At 52.0% G+C, this 21,733-nt stretch overlaps 1 protein-coding gene across 4 annotated transcripts in view; it reads left to right on the top strand.

The window, feature by feature from the left end:
• LOC144739938 (interleukin-6 receptor subunit beta-like) overlaps window positions 1-15,062 on the top strand; it is a 34,828-nt gene extending 19,766 nt beyond the window's left edge. Inside the window, exons 6-19 of one of the 4 annotated variants that reach the window (XM_078622845.1) lie at window positions 518-714; window positions 1,340-1,503; window positions 1,710-1,899; window positions 2,825-2,907; window positions 4,112-4,190; window positions 4,874-4,930; window positions 5,668-5,862; window positions 7,135-7,350; window positions 7,663-7,767; window positions 9,161-9,310; window positions 10,103-10,246; window positions 10,762-10,858; window positions 12,490-12,565; window positions 13,580-15,062. In XM_078622845.1, the coding sequence (XP_078478971.1) occupies window positions 518-714; window positions 1,340-1,503; window positions 1,710-1,899; window positions 2,825-2,907; window positions 4,112-4,190; window positions 4,874-4,930; window positions 5,668-5,862; window positions 7,135-7,350; window positions 7,663-7,767; window positions 9,161-9,310; window positions 10,103-10,246; window positions 10,762-10,858; window positions 12,490-12,565; window positions 13,580-14,341 (2,515 nt within the window). In that variant the 3' untranslated portion in view covers window positions 14,342-15,062. Of the gene's footprint in view, window positions 1-517; window positions 715-1,339; window positions 1,504-1,709; window positions 1,900-2,824; window positions 2,908-4,111; window positions 4,191-4,873; window positions 4,946-5,652; window positions 5,863-7,134; window positions 7,351-7,662; window positions 7,768-9,160; window positions 9,311-10,102; window positions 10,247-10,761; window positions 10,859-12,489; window positions 12,566-13,579 lie in introns of all 4 variants that reach the window. The other 3 variants (XM_078622837.1, XM_078622829.1, XM_078622821.1) reach the window with 3 other exon arrangements.
• The last annotated feature ends 6,671 nt before the right edge of the window (window positions 15,063-21,733 follow it).

Here is a 21,733-nt window from a genome sequence, read left to right as displayed (position 1 = left end):
CATCGCGAGACGAAGAATCCATTTGGATCTGCCGTAGACGAGAGCAGCCCTGCATCGTAGAGAGCGGCCTGCATCAACGGATACCAAAGAACTACGTCTTATATCCGTTAAAGTGACCTGATGATGATAATGCTGAGTGCGGCCTGCATCAACGGATACCAAAGAACTACATCTTATATCCGTTAAAGTGACCTGATGATGATGATAATGCTGAGTGCTGCTGATCATGATGCTGCTGCTGAGAACGATGCTTTTGTTGATGCTGCTGCTGCTTATGCTGATGATGGCGATGTTGGGTATAATGATAGCGGTGGCGATAATGACGACGGCGATGATGATGATAGTAGTGATCAATGATGATGATGATGGTGGTGGTGATGCTGCTGCTACTGCTGGTGGTGATGATGATGGTTATAATAACGATTATGATGATGATGATGATGGTGGTCGTGGTGGTGGTCGTGGTGATGGTGGTGGTGGATGTGAGTGTAGCCGAGGGGTGTGCTTTGCACTCCAGGCTGGAGAGGCCCTGGATTGACTGCGTTTCGCTGCAAGACACTGCCGCTTCTGCTGCAGCTTCTGCTACCTCTACGTCGTGCATGCTTCCCCGCGAGAAGCTGCTTCTCGGAAGGCACTACGACCTCCGTGTAATCGCCCACAATGCACTTGGGCGTGCCGAGTCCGCCGTGATCACCACGTCTCGTCGGCAAACAGGTTGAGTGCACCGGCACGCATGCACATGCACACGCGCGCACGCATGCACACACGCATGCACACACGCGCACACACACGCACACACACGCACACACACGCACGCACACGCACACACATATAAAATCAACACCGGCTTACAAGTGGGTATTTGTCCATCAGTAGAGGGTGGTGTGGCTTTTAGGTTTTTCCTGTTAACTGCATCACCCTGTGTGTGTGACCTCGGTGCGGGTTTGATCCTGGATGTATATGTGCATGTGACCCTGTGTGTGTGGTGTGGGGAGCGGTCGTGTAGCAGTTAGTGCGCTGCGCTACAAACCCGGCGACCCGAGTTTGATTCCCGCTCATGGCCAGTACCTGGTGCGGTGTGTAAACATTGCAACTAGGGAGACAAAGGCAGCTGGGCGTGGTGCTGGCCACCCATCCCCTCTTGTATCGTGGTAGCCTTCATAGGTGCTCGCTAACAGCACTTGCCCCAACAGTCTGTTAAGACTATACGTAGGATCTTTGCCTTCGTGGTGGGACCCAAGTCTGTGTCCCTGGTGTGGGTTAAACGGCAGTGTGTTTGCTGCGGCCCCGTGTGTGTGTATGGGGTGACGCTTGTGTGCTGTGCGTGTGGCGTGAGCAGTGAAGACGGACACCCCAGTGTGGGAGAAGCCCATTCTGACGGAGGGCCTGGCGGAGGAGGTCACGCTGCGCTGGAGCCCGCCGCCCAACGCCAACTACGAGCACTACTTCCCGCTGCAGTACGAGCTGTCCATGACCAGCCACGCCGACGGCACCACCACCAAGGTGCGCTCGCAAACTGCCACGCACAAACACTTACCGGCAATCAGCAAAAACTCACAGACGCACTTTAGAACTCACCGGGACTCTGCGAAACCCACCGAGTACTCGCCAACATTCGCCAGCACTCGTCAAATATTCTTCAACAACGAGATGACCCGTGTGACCCTGGATTTACCCCCCCCCCCCCCCACCTTCCGTGCCATCACCAGTACTCGAACATCCATACAAACTCGCGCACCCACTCGCTGTTCTCCCTGCGCCCGTACTCGAGCTACACGGCTCGCCTGCGCTGCACCTTCGAGTCCGGCGCCGTGGCTGGCAAGGCGAGGGGCCGGGCCGCTCCCCCGCCCGTGTGGAGCGAGTGGAGCAAGCAGCTCAACTTCACCACCCCCGAGGCCGGTACGAGACGCAGGGACACGCGTGGACACGCGGCAGAGCTCGCAAACGGGTTTTGATTCCTTACCCGTACCCGGCCGCACCAGCGTCGCAATCGGGTAGCCGTACCCGTACCCTACCCGATACCCGGTTACCTATACCCGGCCGGGTACGGGTAGGGTACGGGTATCGGGTACCCGATTGCGACCTCTGGGATGAAGCCATGTTGCAGGCGCGGGTGGGTTGATTCTAGGAACTTGAATTGTGAGAAGAGACAAGACGTTGGGAAATGAGTGACAAATAGTTACTCACCAGTGACTCACGGCCTACCCGTACCCGGCCGCACCAGGGTCGCAGACGGGTACCCATACCCGTACCCGGCCGGGTACAGGTAGCCGGGTATCGGGTAGGTTACGGGTATCGGGTAGGGTACGGGTATCGGATACCCGGTTGCGACCTCTCACACACGGGGACTACACGGGGACGATAGGCCACAGAGGCAAAGTGCCATGGTGAGGACACAGGGGCACAGAGACACATTCAAGGAATCTTTATTTTTTTTATGCTTTTCAAATAAGGTCGAAGGCGATCATGCATTAGGTCTGTTTGTCTGCCTTTCTGTGAAAGGGGTGCGGGGGTGGAGGGGGGTCACAATTATTCTTGAAAAGCTGATCCAATATTAATGACATTTTAGCATGAAGTTGTGTTGCTTTCCAGGATATACCGTATTAAACAGTAGCTATGTTGACCGAAGGGTTGCTCAAAACTAGCAGATGCAGACCTGCCTGCGCTTAAAAGACTATTTGGAAATATGCAATTATATTTTACTTTGACAGCCAGGCTTCCATGACGCAGAACGCATGTTGGAAAGCGCCGTAGAATCCATTCGCATGCACGATTTATTTTCTTGTTCTTTCTGTGTGTGTGTGTGTTGACATGTGTCTCTCAGCACCTCTTGTAGCCCCAGAGCTGTGGAGGATCCCTGGTGAACCAGACAAAATGGGGAACCAAGTGACCACTCTGGTTTGGAAGGTACGGAGTTCCCCCTGTTGTCCCTAAGGGATTCACGATGCACGTACGTTGAACTTCTTTCGCACTATACGTAGCCAACCGTGCTAATCGGAGGTGCGGATCACCGTGTCAGAGACGCTGGGGTCGGTATTGCTTAAGGCTTGGGTTCCAGAACTGGGGGTTGGGTGTCTCTCGCTCTCTGTCTCGGGGGGGGGGGGGGGGGGTATTCAAATTGGCTAAGCCCAGGCAGTGAGGCAATGACCTCAGATGACCTATATTCATGCCCTGGGCTGGGTGCCTAAATGCATCGGTTTCTTAAGGGTTCATAATGGTCGTGTCAGAGACACTAAATTAACCATTTGAAATCACGACGATTCTCGGAGGGGCAGTACCCGTGGGTAGGTCGGGGTGGGGGTAGGGGTGGTGATATCTTTACCCCTATTACGTCAAAGAACGTCGTCACGCTGGGAGATCTGATTATCTGTGTCGTCGATCACACGAGCGGTTCGGTTGCTCGACCAATCGGATTTCACAAAATGAGTTCCCACGTGTGCCGCTGGACGGGAGGGCGATGGTCGGGGCTTTGGCGATGTGTTTGGCATCAGCCGTGCTGACTTGTCAGGGGTTCCTTCCTTCGCGACGGCCGCATATAAAGGGACCCGTGTAATGGACCACAAGGAGAGAAGTCGATTACCGCTTCCCGTCGATTAATCGACTTAACCGATTGGTAATCGATTGTTTGACATGGGACCCGTGTAATGGACCACAAGGAGAGAAGTCGATTACCGCTTCCCGTCGATTAATCGACTTAACCGATTGGTAATCGATTACTTTACATGGCTGATTAATGATCAATTAATCGACTTCATCAATTACTAAATGATTAATAGACGTAACCATTTACTAACCGATTATTCGACTAAACCGACTACGAATCGATGCATTGGCTTAACCGATTACTAATCGATCAATCGACTGAGCTGGGGACTAATAGATCAATCGACTTAACCGAGTACTAATAGATTAATAAACTTCACGAGATTTACAATCGATGAATCGACTTCACCGATGACATTTACTTCACCGATTGCTAATCGCCCCCCCTGCTCTACAAGCACGTGCACACACAGGCAGCCGCTCTTAGCAAGTGTCTCTTGTACGTACGGTGTGAGCAGCTGGCGAGTAACTCCCCCACTCCGCCCTCCTGCTCCCCCCGTCGTCCCAGGCACTGGACAAGTCACTGGCACGAGGGGAGATACTCGAGTACCGCCTCGTCTGCTCCCACACCTCCAAGAAACGGCACGGTAACTAACGGCTCGTAATGGCCGGGTCGACACACACACGCCCGGGTGGCACTGCTGCTATGCTGGGGTTTAGAACTTTAGCGTCTGGGACGCTGTAAGGAGGTTCATGATGGCCAAGTCACTGCTGAGAGCGTGAGTGCGTCTGTAATTGTGGGGGCGTGATAGTGCGGTGGTTAGTGTACTGTGCTGCAAACCCGGCAACCCGAGTTCGATTCCCACTCGCAGCCAACAGCAGTAGCGGATATCTGGGCCTTCCCTAAGTGGCCTTCCCTAAGTGGCCTTCCTTAAGTGGCCTTCCCTAAGTGGCCTTCCCTAAGTGGCCTTAAAAATGTAGCTGGTGCGTTGTGTCAACATCAGCTCTAGGGAGACAAAGATGGCCGGGCGTGGTAGTGTTCACATTTCTTCTTGTGTGCCATGCCAGATTTAATAGGTGCCCCCGGCTAACACGCAGCTATTTGGCACAGTGGAGTCATATCAGTCGGTCATTTCACAACACCTGGGTCTGTCCTGTGACTTCTTGCCGACGAGCCTTGGACACTTCAACGAGACAGCCTCAACATGCGCCTAGCGTAGCGCGAGTGCCGTGGTGATGTCACCGCCACTTCTTATTGGTGAATGACGACCGTCGTTTTTGGAGTACGTGTGTGTGAGTAATTGTGTGTGTCTGTGTGTCTGTTTCACAGGAGGCTGTGAGGGTGCGGGAAAATTGCACCAAGAAGCAGATGATCATGGAGAAGGAGGTGAAGATGATGGAGGTAGTGGTGGTGACAGCGGCAGAAGCGTGGTTGCCTTGGGCCTTGCTGGTGCAAGGAATGAAACATGGCCCCCTGCCCAATTTCTCTCTCCTTTATGTCCCAGCACCTGGCCCAGCCAGCTCACGGGCCCCTGTAGCAGTAGCGTAGCCGCTGGGTTGGTGATCATTTTTGACGTGAACGTACGTACCGGCAAGAGGCGCAACGCGCACAACAATGAGCGGGGTGCCGGGCGGATAAAATGCGGCGGCAGTAGGCGCTGTGGGGAAGCACGCGGTGGTGGCGGTGGTGGTGGTCCACTTGTCGGTGATCTTCGTCATTTTTAACCCATCACACTTGGCTCCGTCCCGGGAGTGACTTCCTGCGAACAAAAACCTACTCTGATAGTATATGCATTGACAATGCATATACTTGACAATGCATATACTATCAGAGTATGTTTTGTTGGCATTTTGACCAAGTATATGTGGTTAATGCAGACATGATTCCTCGTAAAAGGTTTCAGTTTGGTGTTTTATTGCCAGAAAAAAAGGGGAAAACCTAGTTTCATATATTGGTACTGGCAAAGTAGGTCCCCTGATGTAGTGAAGATCGTTGTTTTATGTGCATTGTCTGGCCGTATCTCCCCGCGTGTCTCTGTATCGTCTAATTCCCCGTGTCCCCCGCCACCCCCCCAACGCTCGCGTGCATCTCCGTTCTCCCCACCCGAGGCCACGTGTGCTCAGGTTCCCTGCGGCGCCTCGATGCGACGAGACGCTCGCTGACCGTGCGCACCCCGGCGTCGGCACCCGTCGTCACCCCGCCCACGGGGAGGCCGAGGGGCGCCGTGGCGGGCGCACTCGTCTGGCTCTGGGTCTGCAACAGCGCGGGGGCCTCGCCCGTCGCACACATCCGCATCGCCACGAGGAAGACACAACGAGGTGAGCGCCCGGGAGGTGGCCGTGAGCGTCGTGGTGGTGGTGGTGGTGTGGTGGTGGTGGTGGTGGTGTTGGTGGTGGTGGTGGTGTTGGTGGTGGTGGTGTTGGTGGTGGTGGTGTTGGTGGTGGTGGTAGTGGTGGTGGCGGTGGTGGTGGTGGCGGCGGTGGTGGTGTTGGTGGTGGTAGTGTTGGTGGTGGTGGTGTTGGTGGTGGTGGTGTGGTGGTGGTGGTGGTGTGGTGGTGGTGGTGTGGTGGCGACGATGGTAGTGTAGCGGTTAGCGCGCTGCTGCGACGAAACGGGCAACACTAGTGAGGATTATCTGAATCGGTCCTGGGCCTCTTCTATGTTGACTCAGCCTCAAATGAGTACGTGGTGCGATGTGCAAACATCGCGACTGGAGAGACAAAGGCGGCTGGGGCGTGCTGCTGGCCACCCACCCTCTCGTGTGCCGTGCCGGCCTTCATAAGCGCTCGCTAACAGCACTTGCCCCAACAGTCTGTTATGGTTACACATCTTTAATGGGTGAGTCCACCAACACAGACTGAAATCGGTGACCCCACCACAGCACTGGCCGGCTTCTATCCTCCATGGAAACAATGGGCAGCGCTTAACCGGATGGGCACAAAGCACGCAAGACGCAGTGTCCACCTGATGCTCAAGTGGAGAATCAGAGACTCGCTCTCCTGTGCGCAGCTGCGGCTACTTGCTCCACACCAGGGACCACGTTACTTGGACACTGCCACAAATATACATTTGAAGGCGGTCGGTGAGTGATTTTGTGGGTGGGTGTATCTTTAAATTCACAAACTCTCAGATGAAGTAATCGAATGGCCCAATTAATTAGAACTCTCCATCGGCCGTATGAACCCATGACCCTCATCATGATTGTAGTGGTGGTTATGAGGATAAAGGAGGTTGTCGTGGTGTTGACGGTAATGGTGAGGGTGGGTTTTGGTTGTGGTGGTGATGTTTGTATTGGTGGTGGTGGCAGTGATGACGGCAATGGTTGCGGTGTTGGTTAAAATACATCTTCATTATTTAAATACTTTTAATGTGAACATGAAGAGAACACGGCCGAGGGAGAGGGAGAGAGGTTGCAGTGGTAGGGGACAAAAAAGGAGCGGTGCTGGGCCATTCCTAGAGCAGCCCCAACGCTGGCTCAGCTCCGGCTTCCGACGGTCGTGGAAACGCAGCGTTGGACCCTGTCCCCATGTGGAACCCTCACCCCCCCCCCTTCCTCCCCCTCTTTCCCCCTTCCCCCCTCTGCTCATCAGGACCCCTCAGGGAATCGCTGACCCTAGACGTGCGGAGCGGAGGGGACACACGGCTCGCCGTCAAGTGGCGGTGGTTGCCGCCACCGCTGCCGCCGCCTCTGAAGCCCTCGGGCTGGGCGCTGCAGGTTTGCCACCGGTGCGAGGAGGAGGAGGAGGCGGCCTGCTCGGAGCCGCGCTGGTGGAGGCTGCCAGCCGAGGCCCGCTCCGCACCAATCGGTGAGCGCCTATTAAAATGGCACACGCACACAGACCGGAGAGGTTGGGGCGGGCGCACGTGGTGGGTGGGTCTTTTGCATGGGCTGGGCGTTTGGTCCAGGCAGAGCAGGTAAGGGGGGGGGGGGGCTCCGGCTGAAACGTGGCGCTGCATTGTTGTACACGACAAGCAGTGCCGGCTCGTAGCCTGGCTTTTGTCGTGGGGAGGTCCACCTTCAGCACACGTGTGTCTCGCGTGCCGTGTATCTCGTGTGCCGGGTGTCGCTCATGTCTAACATGTCCCGTGTGTCCCGCGTCCCGTGTGTCCCGTGCCAGACGCGGTGGTGCGTGGCCAGTGCTATGCCGTTTCCCTTTGTCCCATCATGGCGGATGCCTCGGTGGGGGCGGCCGTGTACAAGCGGGCCTACTCGGCCGAGGAGGGTGAGCCCTGGGCGGTGTGCATGTGCAGTGCACAGCGTAGCGTGTGTACGCACACACACTGACACACACACACTGACACACACACACTGACACACACACACTGACACACACACACTGACACACGTGCACACAAACAATGAAAAATATCCCCCCATAGCCTTAACAGACTGTTGGGACAGGTGCTGTTAGCGAGCACCTATGAAGGTCAGCACGGCACACGAGGGGGTGGGTGGCCAGCACCACGCCCGGCCCCATTTGTCTCCTGAGTAGCAATGTTTACACACCGCACCAGGTACTCCTTTGAGGCTGAATCGATCTAGGGAAGGCCCAGGACCGATTCAGATAATCGTCACTGGAATTTGCCATGAGCGGGAATCGAACTCGGGTCACCGGGTTCATAGCGCAGAGCGCTAACCGCTACACGACCGCTTCCCGCTAACCACTACACTCCTGCTCTCCATACCGTACACACAACAACAACAACCGCCATTCTCCACTAAGTGGCGGTGACGTCACAACGTAGCTTGTGCCAGGCCAGGTGCACCTTCAGGCCACGTAAAGTGTCAAACGCCCGCTGGCAGGATGTCACGGGGCAGACCCAGGTGCCACGGGTCGACTGACTGAGATGACTGGCTGATGCACCACCTGTGCCCTCTACTGTGCCAACTTTCTGTGCTTTAGCTACCCGGCGCTCCGCTCGTTGTTGTGAGCATCGCTCCTTCGCCCTCTGTTGTTGTTGGAGGGCGACTGCCTGCAACTGCCCAGTAGCGTCCTTCACGAGCCTCCTCCACTGAGGCCGATCTTGACACCGTTGGTACCAGTCATCGGCAAGTCCACTCAGCTCCACATCCTCCTGTACCACATCACTCCATCTCTTCTCTAACCCGTGCCGCGCCCGTTTAGCCCCCTCGATTGGGCATATCAAGCATTGATGAACAGGAGGCAGCTTTGGGGAAAGCACAATCGGATATAATTGGACACGGTGCTCCGTCACGTTTGAGAAAGGCCGTCCCAGTGTCCTCCAGCGTTCATGAAAAACGCGATGTTGTCCCTGGCTTAAAACGTCCTGGCCTCGCGCTTCATTCACGATACGGGGGTGGAGGGAGGGGCAAATGGAGCGGTGGGTGGAGTTTGCAGAGGATCGGGCGAGACCGAGATCACGAATTGAGGTGGCCACACGCAGTGGCTGAGCTTACCAGAAATGTGGTGGCCTTACAATGAGGTGAGGTTCACGGTTAATTTAAACGGTTGTGTTCACGCTGTACCAACGTCGTGTTAATGGCGGTGTTGTCAGTGCTGCGTCGTGACTGTGTCAGTGCTAAGTCAGTCCTGTGCTAATGCTGATTCAGGGATGTGTCAGTGCTGTGTTAATGCTGTGTCGTGCCTGTATCAGCCCCTTCTGCTGGCCCGGGTGGGATACACGTGCAACAAAGGAAGACCTCAGCCACGGTGTCGTGGAATCCACTTCATCTTGCGGACCAGCGAGGGATTCTCCTCGACTACAGCATCAATGTCAATAGCGTCAGCAACAACAAGCTTACGAGTACGACCCAGGCAGCTTGACACATCAGCCTCAACTCTCACCCCTAACCCTCAACATATCAGCTTCAACTCTGACCTGTAACCCTCAACATATCAGCTTCAACTCTGACCTGTAACCCTCAACATATCAGCTTCAACTCTGACCTGTAACCCTCAACATATCAGCTTCAACTCTGACCTGTAACCCTCAACATATCAGCTTCAACTCTGACCTGTAACCCTCAACATATCAGCTTCAACTCTGACCTGTAACCCTCAACACATCAGCTTCAACTCTGACCTGTAACCCTCAACACATCAGCTTCAACTCTGACCTGTAACCCTCAACATATCAGCTTCAACTCTGACCTGTAACCCTCAACATATCAGCTTCAACTCTGACCCCTAACCCTCAACACATCAGCTTCAACTCTGACCTCTAACCCTCAATACTCAAATCTCAACTGGGACCCCTAACCCTCAACGCTAACCCCAATCCCTCAACACCAGCCTCAACCCCAACCCCAACCCCAACCCCAACCCCCAACCCCCAACCCTTGACACACCAGCCTTAACTTGATGCCCACTCATGGCCACCACCAGTGACGATTACCTGAACCGGTTCTGGGCCTTCCACTTGGTGCGGTGTGTAAACATCGCCACTGGGGAAACAAATGCGGCGAGGCGTGGTGCTGGTTGCCCACCACTGTGTGTGTCTTGCCCGCCTTCATAGGTGCCTCGCTAAGAGCACTTGCCCCAGCAGTCTATTAAGGCTATATGGGGGATCTTTGTTTGTGTGTGTGTGTGTGCTCAGCGCTGTTTGTGAGTTGGAACGAGAGCAAGGTGCTGCTGCTGGATCTCACGCCGAGTTCCATGTACACGGTGAGCGTGTGTGCACGCAACGCCGCTGGGCGCGGGCCACGCAGCACCGAGTACACCTTCAGCACACTCGCATACGGTGAGACTCGCAATCACACACGCATACAAGTACACGCACACATACACGCAGTACACCTTCAGCACACTCGCATACGGTGAGACTCGCAATCACACACGCATACAAGTACACGCACACATACACGCAGTACACCTTCAGCACACTCGCATACGGTGAGACTCGCAATCACACACGCATACAAGTACACGCACACATACACGCAGTACACCTTCAGCACACTCGCATACGGTGAGACTCGCAATCACACACGCATACAAGTACACGCACACATACACGCAGTACACCTTCAACACAATCACATACACATACATAAAGGCAAAGAACCCCCGTATAGACTTTTGGGGAAAGTGCTGTTAGCCAGCACCTATGAATGCCATACGCACACATACGTGCACACATACTTACACCGGGTATAGGTCCAGCACTCTGGCGTACGCTGAGACTCGCGTACACGCACACACCGCCAGCGTCCCCCCGCGTTGACTCCACGCTGTGATGATTCCCGACCTGCGCAGACGTGGGGGAGCTGGAGGCCATTGTGGTGTCTGCAAGTCTCCTGGGCCTCTTCTTCCTCGTGGTCATCATGCTGGTGTGGGGCAAAGTGCAGGGCAGGTGCGACCCCAACTACCACGGCCCTCACCCTGAACCTATAGCACTCACCCTGAACCTAAAGCACTCACCCTGAACCTATAGCACTCACCCTGAACCTATAGCACTCACCCTGAACCTATAGCACTCACCCTGAACCTATAGCACTCACCCTGAACCTATAGCACTCACCCTGAAGCTATAACACTCACCCTGACCCTATAACACTCACCCTGACCCTATAACACTCACCCCGAACCTATAACACTCATCCTGAACCTATAGCACTCACCCTGACCCTATAACACTCACCCTATAACACTCACCCCGACCCTATAACACTCACCCTGACCCTATAACACTCACCCTGACCCTATAACACTCACCCTATAACACTCACCCCGACCCTATAACACTCACCCTGACCCTATAACACTCACCCTGACCCTATAACACTCACCATGACCCTATAGCACTTACCCTGACCCTATAACACTCACCCTGACCCTATAGCACTCACCCTGACCCTATAACACTCACCCTGACCCTATAACACTCACCCTAGCCATGACACTCACCCTGACCCTATAACACTCACCCTGACCCTATAACACTCACCCTGACCCTATAACACTCACCCTAGCCATGACACTCACCCTGACTCTATAACATTCACCCTGACCCTATAGCACTCACCCCGAACCTATACCACTCACCCTTTCACCCTGAACCTATAGTACTCACCCTGACCCTATAACACTCACCCTATAATACTCACCCTGACCCTATAACACTCAGCCTGACCCTATACCACTCACCCTGACCCTATAACTCTCACCCCGACCCTATAACACTCACCCTATAACATTCACCCTGAATCTATAGCACTCACCCTGACCCTATAACACTGACCCTGACCCTATAACACTCACCGTAGCCCTAACACTCAACCTCGTCATGACCTCACTCGGACACCAGGCCTCTCCCTAGCCATGACCCTTGCCCTGACCCGAGTTAGACTAGACGAAGACTCCACAACAAAGATGTTTGGGTGAGATCAGGTAAATATAAAAGTGCCGTTGAACCCGCCACCACCTGACACAGCCAATTAGTAAGGTTCGTCCCGTAAAGAAGACATGCACACCGGTGTGTTGGAGAGGACATCCACAACATTTACAATTCGAGTACGACGTTTCGCCGGTAATTACAACCGGCATCATCAGGAGACAGTCAAAAACCTCCTATGGATAGTAATAATAATAGAAGTGTTTAGGCAAAAGCCTACGTGTTAAGCTAAACTAAAACTACTTGTTATTTTACCAGGTAAGACACACTGAGCTATATTGCTGTTTTTCAGAAGCGACCTGGCCACAAATGATAGCCCAATTAAGTGGATTATCACGTGTAAATGTATGGCAGTCAAGTACTCTAAACACATGTTTCTAAATGTGGAAGGAGAAACTGGATGCTAATGCTCAGCCTGAACGATAACCTTGCTCCTAATCCAAACCCTAACACTAACGTTGATTCTTAACGGTAAACTTAAAATCCAGTACATCTCTTATCCAGTCTCATACTCTCACACAGGATCCAGGTCTAGATCTATCTCTCACAGCTCGCCCTAACACATGGCCCCTTAACTCTCTTCGTGTCAGGTTCAAGGAGATATGTTGGCCTAATGTCGCGTCGCCCAAAGAAAGCAAGGCCCTCAAAGGCCTGGTCTTCAACAAGGTACCCAAGATCTCTCTTCCGCACAACGTCACTCGTGAGGAATCCGCGCGGTGTGCTCTCGTTTACGACGGAGCGAAGAGAGCGCGAGGGGCCGAGGCCCACGTCCCTGGGCCCGTTCATCCGGCCCCACGACAATTCCTCCTGGGTGTGACTTTAGGAAATTGGCGTAGGCTTTTATTCGCCTTCTCGTCCCTGATTAAACCACCAATAAAAGCAAGATTGTGGCTGAACTAAGACTCAGGAACTTCATTAAAAAAACTCAGAGGTTCATTAAAATATATTTTATGTAGCATCATTCATGCTAATAGCATCTCATAACGATGTACAGTAATTATATATAAGGACCATATCCTATATACAGCCACTATCAAGCGAATGAAAATTCTACTACCAAGTAAAATCTCAAACGAATAAACTAATTAAGAAATGGAACCAAAACAAAAAGCACAAACAACAACAAAAAATTATCGCAAGGTTGCTACTTTGAACTAATGTTACTGTAAACTTTTGGTTCAGTAGGCCCAATGGTCGATGGACTTAAATGTTACTTGGGCAATCAAACTAATGGATTACCTGTTTCTAAAATCAAGTTTTGTTTCACAGCCAATAACGTGTGAAACATATTGGCTTGTTCTTCATAGCTAAATCTGTCCAAGTTATAAGCATAATAATAAAATATATGCATAACAAGTTCATTAGTCACCTGTTATGTGAATCATGCAAATCTGTTTCTTAACATACACCACAGTTTTCTCCGACCTAGATCTGTTTAACACATTTTTGTTCTGAACAAGTTTAGGGAAATTTTCAAAACACGTTTTGATGTCATGGCAAGTGACCTCACAGCTAACCATGTACAGTATATACATAACAAGAGATGACCACAGACTAAATGCTAATTTGAGTGGGAAATTGTCTTAAAAATGTCCAAAATGTCCGTCTGAAATTTATGGAAATTATCTTGACTATGACGCCTTTCCGCCCCCCATTCCTCCCCCATTCCTCCCCCATCAGCAGACGACCTCAGAGCCCATCAGCCCTGTGAGCCAGAATTCCTGGCTCTGTGATGCCGAACCAAACATCATTCAGACGGAAGAGGAGTTTCCTCTGAACTTCGAGGAGCCCAGAGAGAAGTGTCCCCCTGAGCAGACCTCCCTCCCCACACTTCACGGCAACAGCAACGGCAACGGCGGTAGCGGCGGCGGCGGTGGCAGAGGCAGGGGCGGTGGCGACGATGAACCGTACTCGTCCATATCCCTCGTTGACCACGGCGCCAAATCGACACCTCCAGCACCGGCGGCACCGATACTGCCGCTACCGCCACCGCCGCAGTCAGTGCGGCGCTACATCAACACCGTCGCTCCCTCCTACGAAAACCTCATGGCGGGTGACGGGCAATGGCCGGCTGCACGTGAGCAACCGAGGCCCGGTGGCAGCCAACAACGAGAAAACGAATTTGGCGGCGGTGGTGGTGGCATTACCGATGTTGGGGCCGGTTATGGTAGAAGGGGCATTTTTAGTGGCGGCGGTGATGGTTGTGTTGGTAACGGTGGAGTTGCTGTTTCTGGTAATGGCAATGATGGTGACAATGTTTTTGGCGGCGGCGGTGGCAGCGGCGGTGGAGGTCGTCGAGACACGAGGCACGTGGAGCTGTTTGTGGATATGGAAAAAGTTTTGCTGCTCGACCCGGACACGGCAGAGAGTCCCACCGAGCCCGGCATGGTGATGAGCTACCTGCCGCAGTCGGTCAAGGACCCCGGTTACATGCCCCAGTGAGGTCCTCACCCCCCCCGCCCTCCCCCCTCGTATTCCCCATCAACAGTTCTTGTCCCACTCTATCCCGATGGTGCTATCGGTGCCATTTCATGAGACGGAGAATCCGTTCGCAGCTCCCATAGGGGAGTGCAACCCACCCGTGTTAGAGATCAACCCGTGGAAGTGGAACTCATGGAACTACTTCTGGGATCCTTTCAAGTGCGGGTCGTGTTCCACTTTACGGATGTATCAATAGTGTGATGGCAGTGTTAAGTTTCAATCCGCGATGCTATTCCGGAAATTATTTTGGCACGCCACTTAGATCTCGCCTCACTTTGTCCTCATTTGACACATTTTGCCTTCACAGGATTATAGGAATATACGGATTAATAATTAAACGACTTATGGATGGGCATGCCGAGTACTCGAGTGGTCGTGCCTTAGACAGATAATCCCGAGTCCAAGCCAGTCTAGCAACGCTACAGAAATGCTTTTAGACCGTTTGGCTGCAACTATAAATCCCCACATACAAGTCACTTCGATGAGCTATCACACGTGGCCAGGTCGCCTCTGAACAAGGGCTGGAAGCTCGGTTGGCTCTACGTGATCTATAAAATAGTTGTTGTTTATAGTGGAGTGCCCGGGTGGAACCTTCACTTCAACATGTCCCTTTGGCCCCCCACCCACGTGTACTTCCGCCCCCACCCACGTGTACTTTCCCCCCCCCCCCACCCACGTGTACTTCCGCCCCCACCCACGTGTACTTTGTCCCCCCCCCCCACCCACGTGTACTCTCCTCAGCGGGTCTATCACGATGTGGCCCACACAACAGGTCTACTGGAGGAGCTGGAGCCGGGCCCGGGTTAGCGGTCGTTAAACGAGGCTCCGATGACCCTTACACTGGACCATTGATTTTGTTTTTAAGTGTTTTTTTTGCTGGCAGCTAGCAGTGTGAGCGTGCATATCTTGTAAACATTGAATATGTAATGTGAAAGAATCTTGTCTCAGGATCCGGGGAAGTGAATTATAATTGATAGAGCGCCTTTAAAGATGGTGATGCGTTGTGAAGTAAGACGATTGAATCATTCCAGGTTAAAATGGAGGGGTGCCTTGGAAATAATAATCCACGGAATCGCATTGTCCAGAAAGTGGCCTTCTCTTTATTAGGCAAATAAAATTTCTATTTTATTGAATTAATTTCATGACCATCTGTAGGGAGATGAAACTACATTTATCTAAATGTACAAATAAAAAACACTCAACACCCATCAATAACCATGACTTAAAAAGAAAGAGGATATAATAGGCGACGTTTCAAGCAAAGGACCTTCTTCACAGCACATAGAGAGCCCAGAAGAAGGCCCATTGCATGCAAAGTCACCAATTATATACTTTTCCTTTCTAAAGGCCACGTTGTTATTGACAAATGCGTTGAGTTTTTTTGTTGCGTTGTTATTTGTGCTTGTGCACCACCACTGCCGACGAAGTAATCACCGAATAATGTATCTTCTCGTGGGGTTATGGGGTTTCCCCCCCCCCAGACACCTTCAGCTACTGCGTCGGTTGTCGCCGTTCTGCTGCGTTGCTCTCGCCGACGGGCTCTCGGGTTGGTGCTGCGTGCTGTTTGCCGTCTTGTCTGAAGTTTAGAAAATGTGAGTTCTTGAAAGAAGCTCCCCCCTCCCGGAAGGAGTGTGCAGCGAAGAGTGAGACGTGACACCCAACGGCGTACGGTAGGGTAAGGAAGAAACCTGAACCCTCATCTCGGAGATCGGTGCTCCTCAAGCGATGCAGGTCCGGCAGCCGTGGACCGAGGGGATATGCGTCTCGGTCTGTCCGCGACGGCAACGCCAACCTCGCCAATGTCATATTCTTAGGTTATTTCGGTAAAGTCACGTAGGTAAAAAATTAAAATTAGTAAAATAAAATAAAAATCACGACGTTTCGGAGGCAACACAAGCTTCCGTCTTCAGGTGGAACCGTCACAGCACGATAGCTGTATCAAGTAAATGTCCCCAACAACGATTTCGATCAAAATTCGATTAGGTGAATGACATTTCCGGTCAGGAGCAATTTAATTATGTAGTGAATCCACCTGAGTCACAGACGTCTTGGGAGCAACACGTTTTATTAAACTCTTAGCACCACATACTCCAGGCTATTAACACAACATACTCCAGGCTATTTTGCACAACACTCTCTCGGGTGGTGACCACCCAACTAACCACGCTACGGCGGAACTAAACACGGTTCCGCGATCCCGGTCCGGACCACAAGCTGGGTCCCGGACCGCGTGGCTGGAGGCTTCTTCCAGCTTGACGTGGATCTCCTGCCTCTCCAGCAGTAAGAAACCCCAGCCCCTCACAGGGCCCCCCCCCCCCCTTTCTCGGGCCAGGCTGGGGCTGGCTCCGCCTCTCGCCCCGCCCACCTTCTCGATCTCTCTCGCCCCCTTGCCCGAAGGCTCTCGAGAGTTCTTCCCGGACCATGTGACCACCCATTGGCCCCCTCCACCGGTGGCCCCCCTCCAGTATCATCCGGTCACGTGTCCCCAGGTCAGCCAGAGTATCATGCCCCCAACGTAACCCCAGCTGGCTGACGCTCTCTCGCTCTCTCAACGGGAGCCCGCACCGCACGCTGTGCGTGGTGCCACGGCGCTCACCCAGCCCCCACTCGGGCTGGTACCACACCACGTGTCCGGGGTGTACCCACAACAGTGTCCATCCCGCCGCGGCCTCGCAGGCCCCCCGGCACCACACAATGACATTCCCAGTCGCTACAATTACATCACTGACGTCTATTTAAGCAATGTTCCTTTCGGTGTCGCCACGCCTAAATGTGTGTTCGTCCATCAGCTGATGGGCATTCCAGGCCAATATGCAGCAGCGTCTGTTAAAGCGAGCAAACCAAAGTCTCGATGCCAACGTTTCCATTCGTCGCTGCAGTGATGTCACTGGAGGTCTCTTGACCGCAACGTTAAATGCTTTTTTTTCTGATTTTGGTGAGGACTGTCGGTTTAATGTTGATCGGGCCTTTAATGTTCTGACGCTGCTTTGTTGTCACCTCGGAAGTTAAAGAACTTGGTTCATGGCTGTTGTGAGACTGACCGATCAGTGGAAATATCCTGAGAGCTAATGGGTCAGTCTGGCTGTGTAAGCACCACGTGTGAGTTTGCTTGCGTAGAAGCTTACGGACACGTAGAATAATGCACAGAACCACACAAGACATTCACCTACACATGCATAGAGAGACAGATTCACACATATATATACAGAGACACATTAATGCGCACACAGGCACACAAAGCCACTTTCACACACATATTCATACACATGGAGATACACAGAAGCTCACACATACGCAAAGACATACATGCAGAAGCAACGTAATTACACACAAAGATGTACACATCGAGAAACAGGCACACATTCACACATAATAAATAGTCACGCACGTAAAAGCACACAGACATACGCACACAGCTAACAAGACACACAGATACACACAAGCAGAAATAGAAGTTAAAATGTAGAGGGAAACACACAAGCTTAGAAGCACATTGACACAGAGACAAATATCAAAAAGACGCATACACACAGATGCCGGAGATACACACGGACACACGCAATGCAGTCGTACCGAAATGCCTCAACAGTATAGAAAGTAGGTTGTATGTACTGCAACGGACCAATTTGTGTGGCAGAGTTTTGAGTGTTGTCCCCTCGTGTGCAAGGTGGGGTCTTCTCCGGGCTCTGCGATTTCCTCCCACCGCAAACAACCCACGTGTAGAGAGAGAGAGAGAGCACTCGCTGCTGTGTGACGAATCGGCCAAGGATTCCAGAGCGGGGACAACTCCGGTCAAGGGTTCCGATAGAATGGGTCTCAGTGAGCCACCCAAACTCGACTTAGAGCATGAGTTTGCCGTTCCGTGAGAATCGGTCTCAGTGAGCCACCCAAACTCGACTTAGAGCATGAGTTTGCCGCCCCGTGAGAATCGGTCTCAGTGAGCCACCCAAACTCGACTTAGACAATGAGTTTGCCGTCCCGTGAGAATTGGTCTCAGTGAGCCACCCAAACTCGACTTAGAGCATGATTTCGCCGTCCCGTGAGAATCGGTCCCAGTGAGCCACCCAAACTCGACTTAGAGCATGAGTTCGCCGTCCCGTGAGTGACTGCGAGCTCGAGTTTTTGGCCGTGAATTTGGGGCTGCGCGTCACGAATGTTGTGGGCGCTGGTCTCGCTCGACAGACCGGGGCTGACTTCCCTCCTCCTCACCACATCGTCACAATACGGCCGGAGAGGAAAAACTTCGCCAAACGTGTTGCGATCAAAATGTTGCACCCACAACGACATTTCACGGCCAATTTGATGCATTCGTTTCGGTAACACGGTTGCTGAGCAAAGGGCCCCAACATGTAAAATGGACAGCAGTAAACGGTGCCGTTATCACAGTTGTAATGGAGTGTAACGCGTTTGTTGAATTGAGTAAGGTTATTATCAAGAGCTTGGGGGGGGGGGGGGTTAGATGATGAGAGAGAACTCCAAAGGGCGGCAGCAGGGAAGAGGCAGAAATAACCCGTCCATAAATGACGTCACGCACCTGGGGGGGGGGGGGGGTGGGGGTTCGACATTTGTGACGATGTGTGACGAGGGGAGGGGGGTTGAGAAATGTGACGTCACATCAAAATGCGCAACTTTAAATAAATATAAACAACACGTTCTACTTAATTAAATAGACTTTTAAATAAATGTTTTATCCTACAACATCAGAGTGCAGCGCCACATTAAATACGCACTACAATGACAATAGTTTAACGCGATTTGAAGCATGTTTTATTTTGGGGGGGGGGGGGGGGCAGAGCTTTGTGACATCATATTTGAGGGGGGGTCTGACTTTTTGTGAGCGTGTGACGAAGGGGAGGGGGGGGTCAAATCATCCAAAATCGCGTGACGTCATTTATGGACGGCCCCATGGGCGGAGCAATCAATGAGTTTAATTCAACTTGTTCAGCAAAAGTGATTTTGACCTTTGACTCCGATCTCTCTCCGAGACAGATCTGCTGGCAGATCTTACTCGACTTGACTAACCTGGCAGATCATGGAAACGCCATTTATATATATATAACTCGTGCTGTCCTTCAAGCTTGAGTTCTGGGAGATATCGGACCAACTTGGGGCAGCTCGGGTAGACAGTCCCATGGGAGCCACGGTGTTTAGAGCTCGGCTCAGCTCTCGGCATGGGCTGTGTGGTGGATCGTGATATGTTGCGATTGTAAGAATCATTTGGAATATGCAGCTTGCGCATGTTTCCTTCGCTCTCAAGAAGAGACCGCGAATGATTCGGAGCGCGCGGAAAACAACAGACGAGCGAACAAGGCAGCTGGCTGCCAACAATTGCCTGAGCTGCGTGGCCCTGAATGCGAGAGGGAGCTGAAGGCGTTACCGGAGAAGCCGCACCTGACAACCCCCCCACCCCCCACTCCCATGGGAGTCTTCTCATGTCTCTTGTGTCCGCATGTGGCATAGATTACAGCAGATGTATTTTTCTTCCTGTATACGTGTATTTGCCAAATATATAGCCACTTGCCATGCATGTGTATGTCTCTCTTTTTCAGTAGTCGGACTCAATAAGATACAGAGCCGGCCGTGAGTGACCGATGTCAATTCTAAAGATGTTCTGGAAGGACTAGAGTGCTGAAATGTGATTCATCGTTGAAAATATTAGAATAGAAAGATCAGAAATACATTTTAGACATTTGGTAAATTCTGAGAAATGTGGACCGGTGGCACAGCGGGTAGCGATTTCAGCACACTCCTCTATACACCCAGCAAGACGAGTTCAATTCCCAGCCGGGGCAAACATCAGTGACGAGTGTTATCTAAATCGGTATTACCTCCCACTTCAACTCACACTACCAAGGTGAATTATGGTTAACCCCCCATAAGGGGCGGGGGGAAGCCTTTAATTGCGTTATTTTGGCCGGGTGGGTGAGCAACATCAGAAGGCTGGGACATTTACACACGATAAGCCACTTCATTGCGCTATCATTTGTGATAGCCAGGCCAATTCTGAAAAAGAGCTCAAAAGAGCTCAAAAGAGCAGTGGGCCTTACCTGCTAAAACATTTTTATAGTAAAAAAAATCACAGAAGCAACCCCCCGTGACCTCGCCACTGGCTCTGTCGTGGGCCCGGCTGAAAGCGGCCCGCACCCTTCCCAAGGTTGGCTCTGCCACACTCGAGAACCAACCACAACCGGTTCTAATCAGAAAGAAGTTCAAGATACGTAACATTGTGTAACAAAAACAAAATACACTTTTGTTCCTGGGTAGTAAGTGTTATTTTCTAATTGCTTATGCCTCAAAAGCACAGAAAATGGCTATTATTCCCCAAAGACTTTGTTTTGTGACCAAGACAGTGATATTTTGAAATGTACCTATTTTCAATGAGAAAACGTGGTGTGCATTTGTGTCATTCCTTAACATAAAGTCCTGGTCACAAAAGCAAAGTTTGTGGAGAATAATAGCCATTTTCTATACTTTTGAGGCATAAGCAATAGGAAGATAACACTTACTACCCAGGAACAAAAATCGTGTTGCACAGTGTCATCAGAGTGGGCTGCTGCCGTGTGAATGGGCGCTGGCTTGGCTCTCGCACAGGTTTTGGGCGTGCAGGCAGCACAACTGCACCGGGCCCCAGAGGCCGGGTGAGCCCAGGTGCCGGGCTGTACAGAGGGGGAAATAGACAGCGAGAGAGCACTCCACCCCTCCCCCCACCGTTGTATTTCTCGGACCAGGGCCCGTGCCAAATGCACTCGGCCACTGCTCTAGCACGGTTCCTAGCGGCCGTGGAAATGAGGCAACCTGTGACGAGCTGAACTGTTCAGCAGTGGCACGACAAGCCGGGCAAGCCAGTGACATGCGAGCCAGCTCCACGCGGTCGCTCGTTGTGCCTCGTTTTATCTGCGCAAGTTATCTCAACAGTCGATCACACTGTGGCCTCAAGTGGGAGAAAAATTACATATGTAAAATAGGCGACGTTTTGGGCAATGACCCTTTTCATCGCACATCAACGCATCAGAGTACAGAATACACCTCGTGGTTGAGAGGCGGTCATCTTCCAGAGGTTACACAACTGTCTTCTTGGTGATGCTGCTGTGTTACCAATAGTGCAGTAAACAAAACAATTACTATGAAACTCATTCATCAATAACATGTGGCCTTAAAAAATATTTTTTTTTGCACGGTAAATAATCGGCGGTATTTCGTGACCATGGCCGTTTTTCAAAGCACCCAGAATGGCTTGTTAGGCGCTCGCACACATTTCGCATCATGCAAAAATAAATGTCACGTATCACGACATCAGAATCCTCTAATTATTAGGCCGGCATCTCGTACAGACGGATTGACACATAACACCAA

Source organism: Lampetra planeri, chromosome 3 (genome assembly GCF_965212315.1).
Source record: "Lampetra planeri chromosome 3, kcLamPlan1.2.h2, whole genome shotgun sequence".
NCBI classification, from domain to species: Eukaryota; Metazoa; Chordata; class Hyperoartia; order Petromyzontiformes; family Petromyzontidae; genus Lampetra; species Lampetra planeri.
Note: the sequence above shows the minus strand (reverse complement) of the source record. Positions and strands in the feature narration are given on the sequence as shown.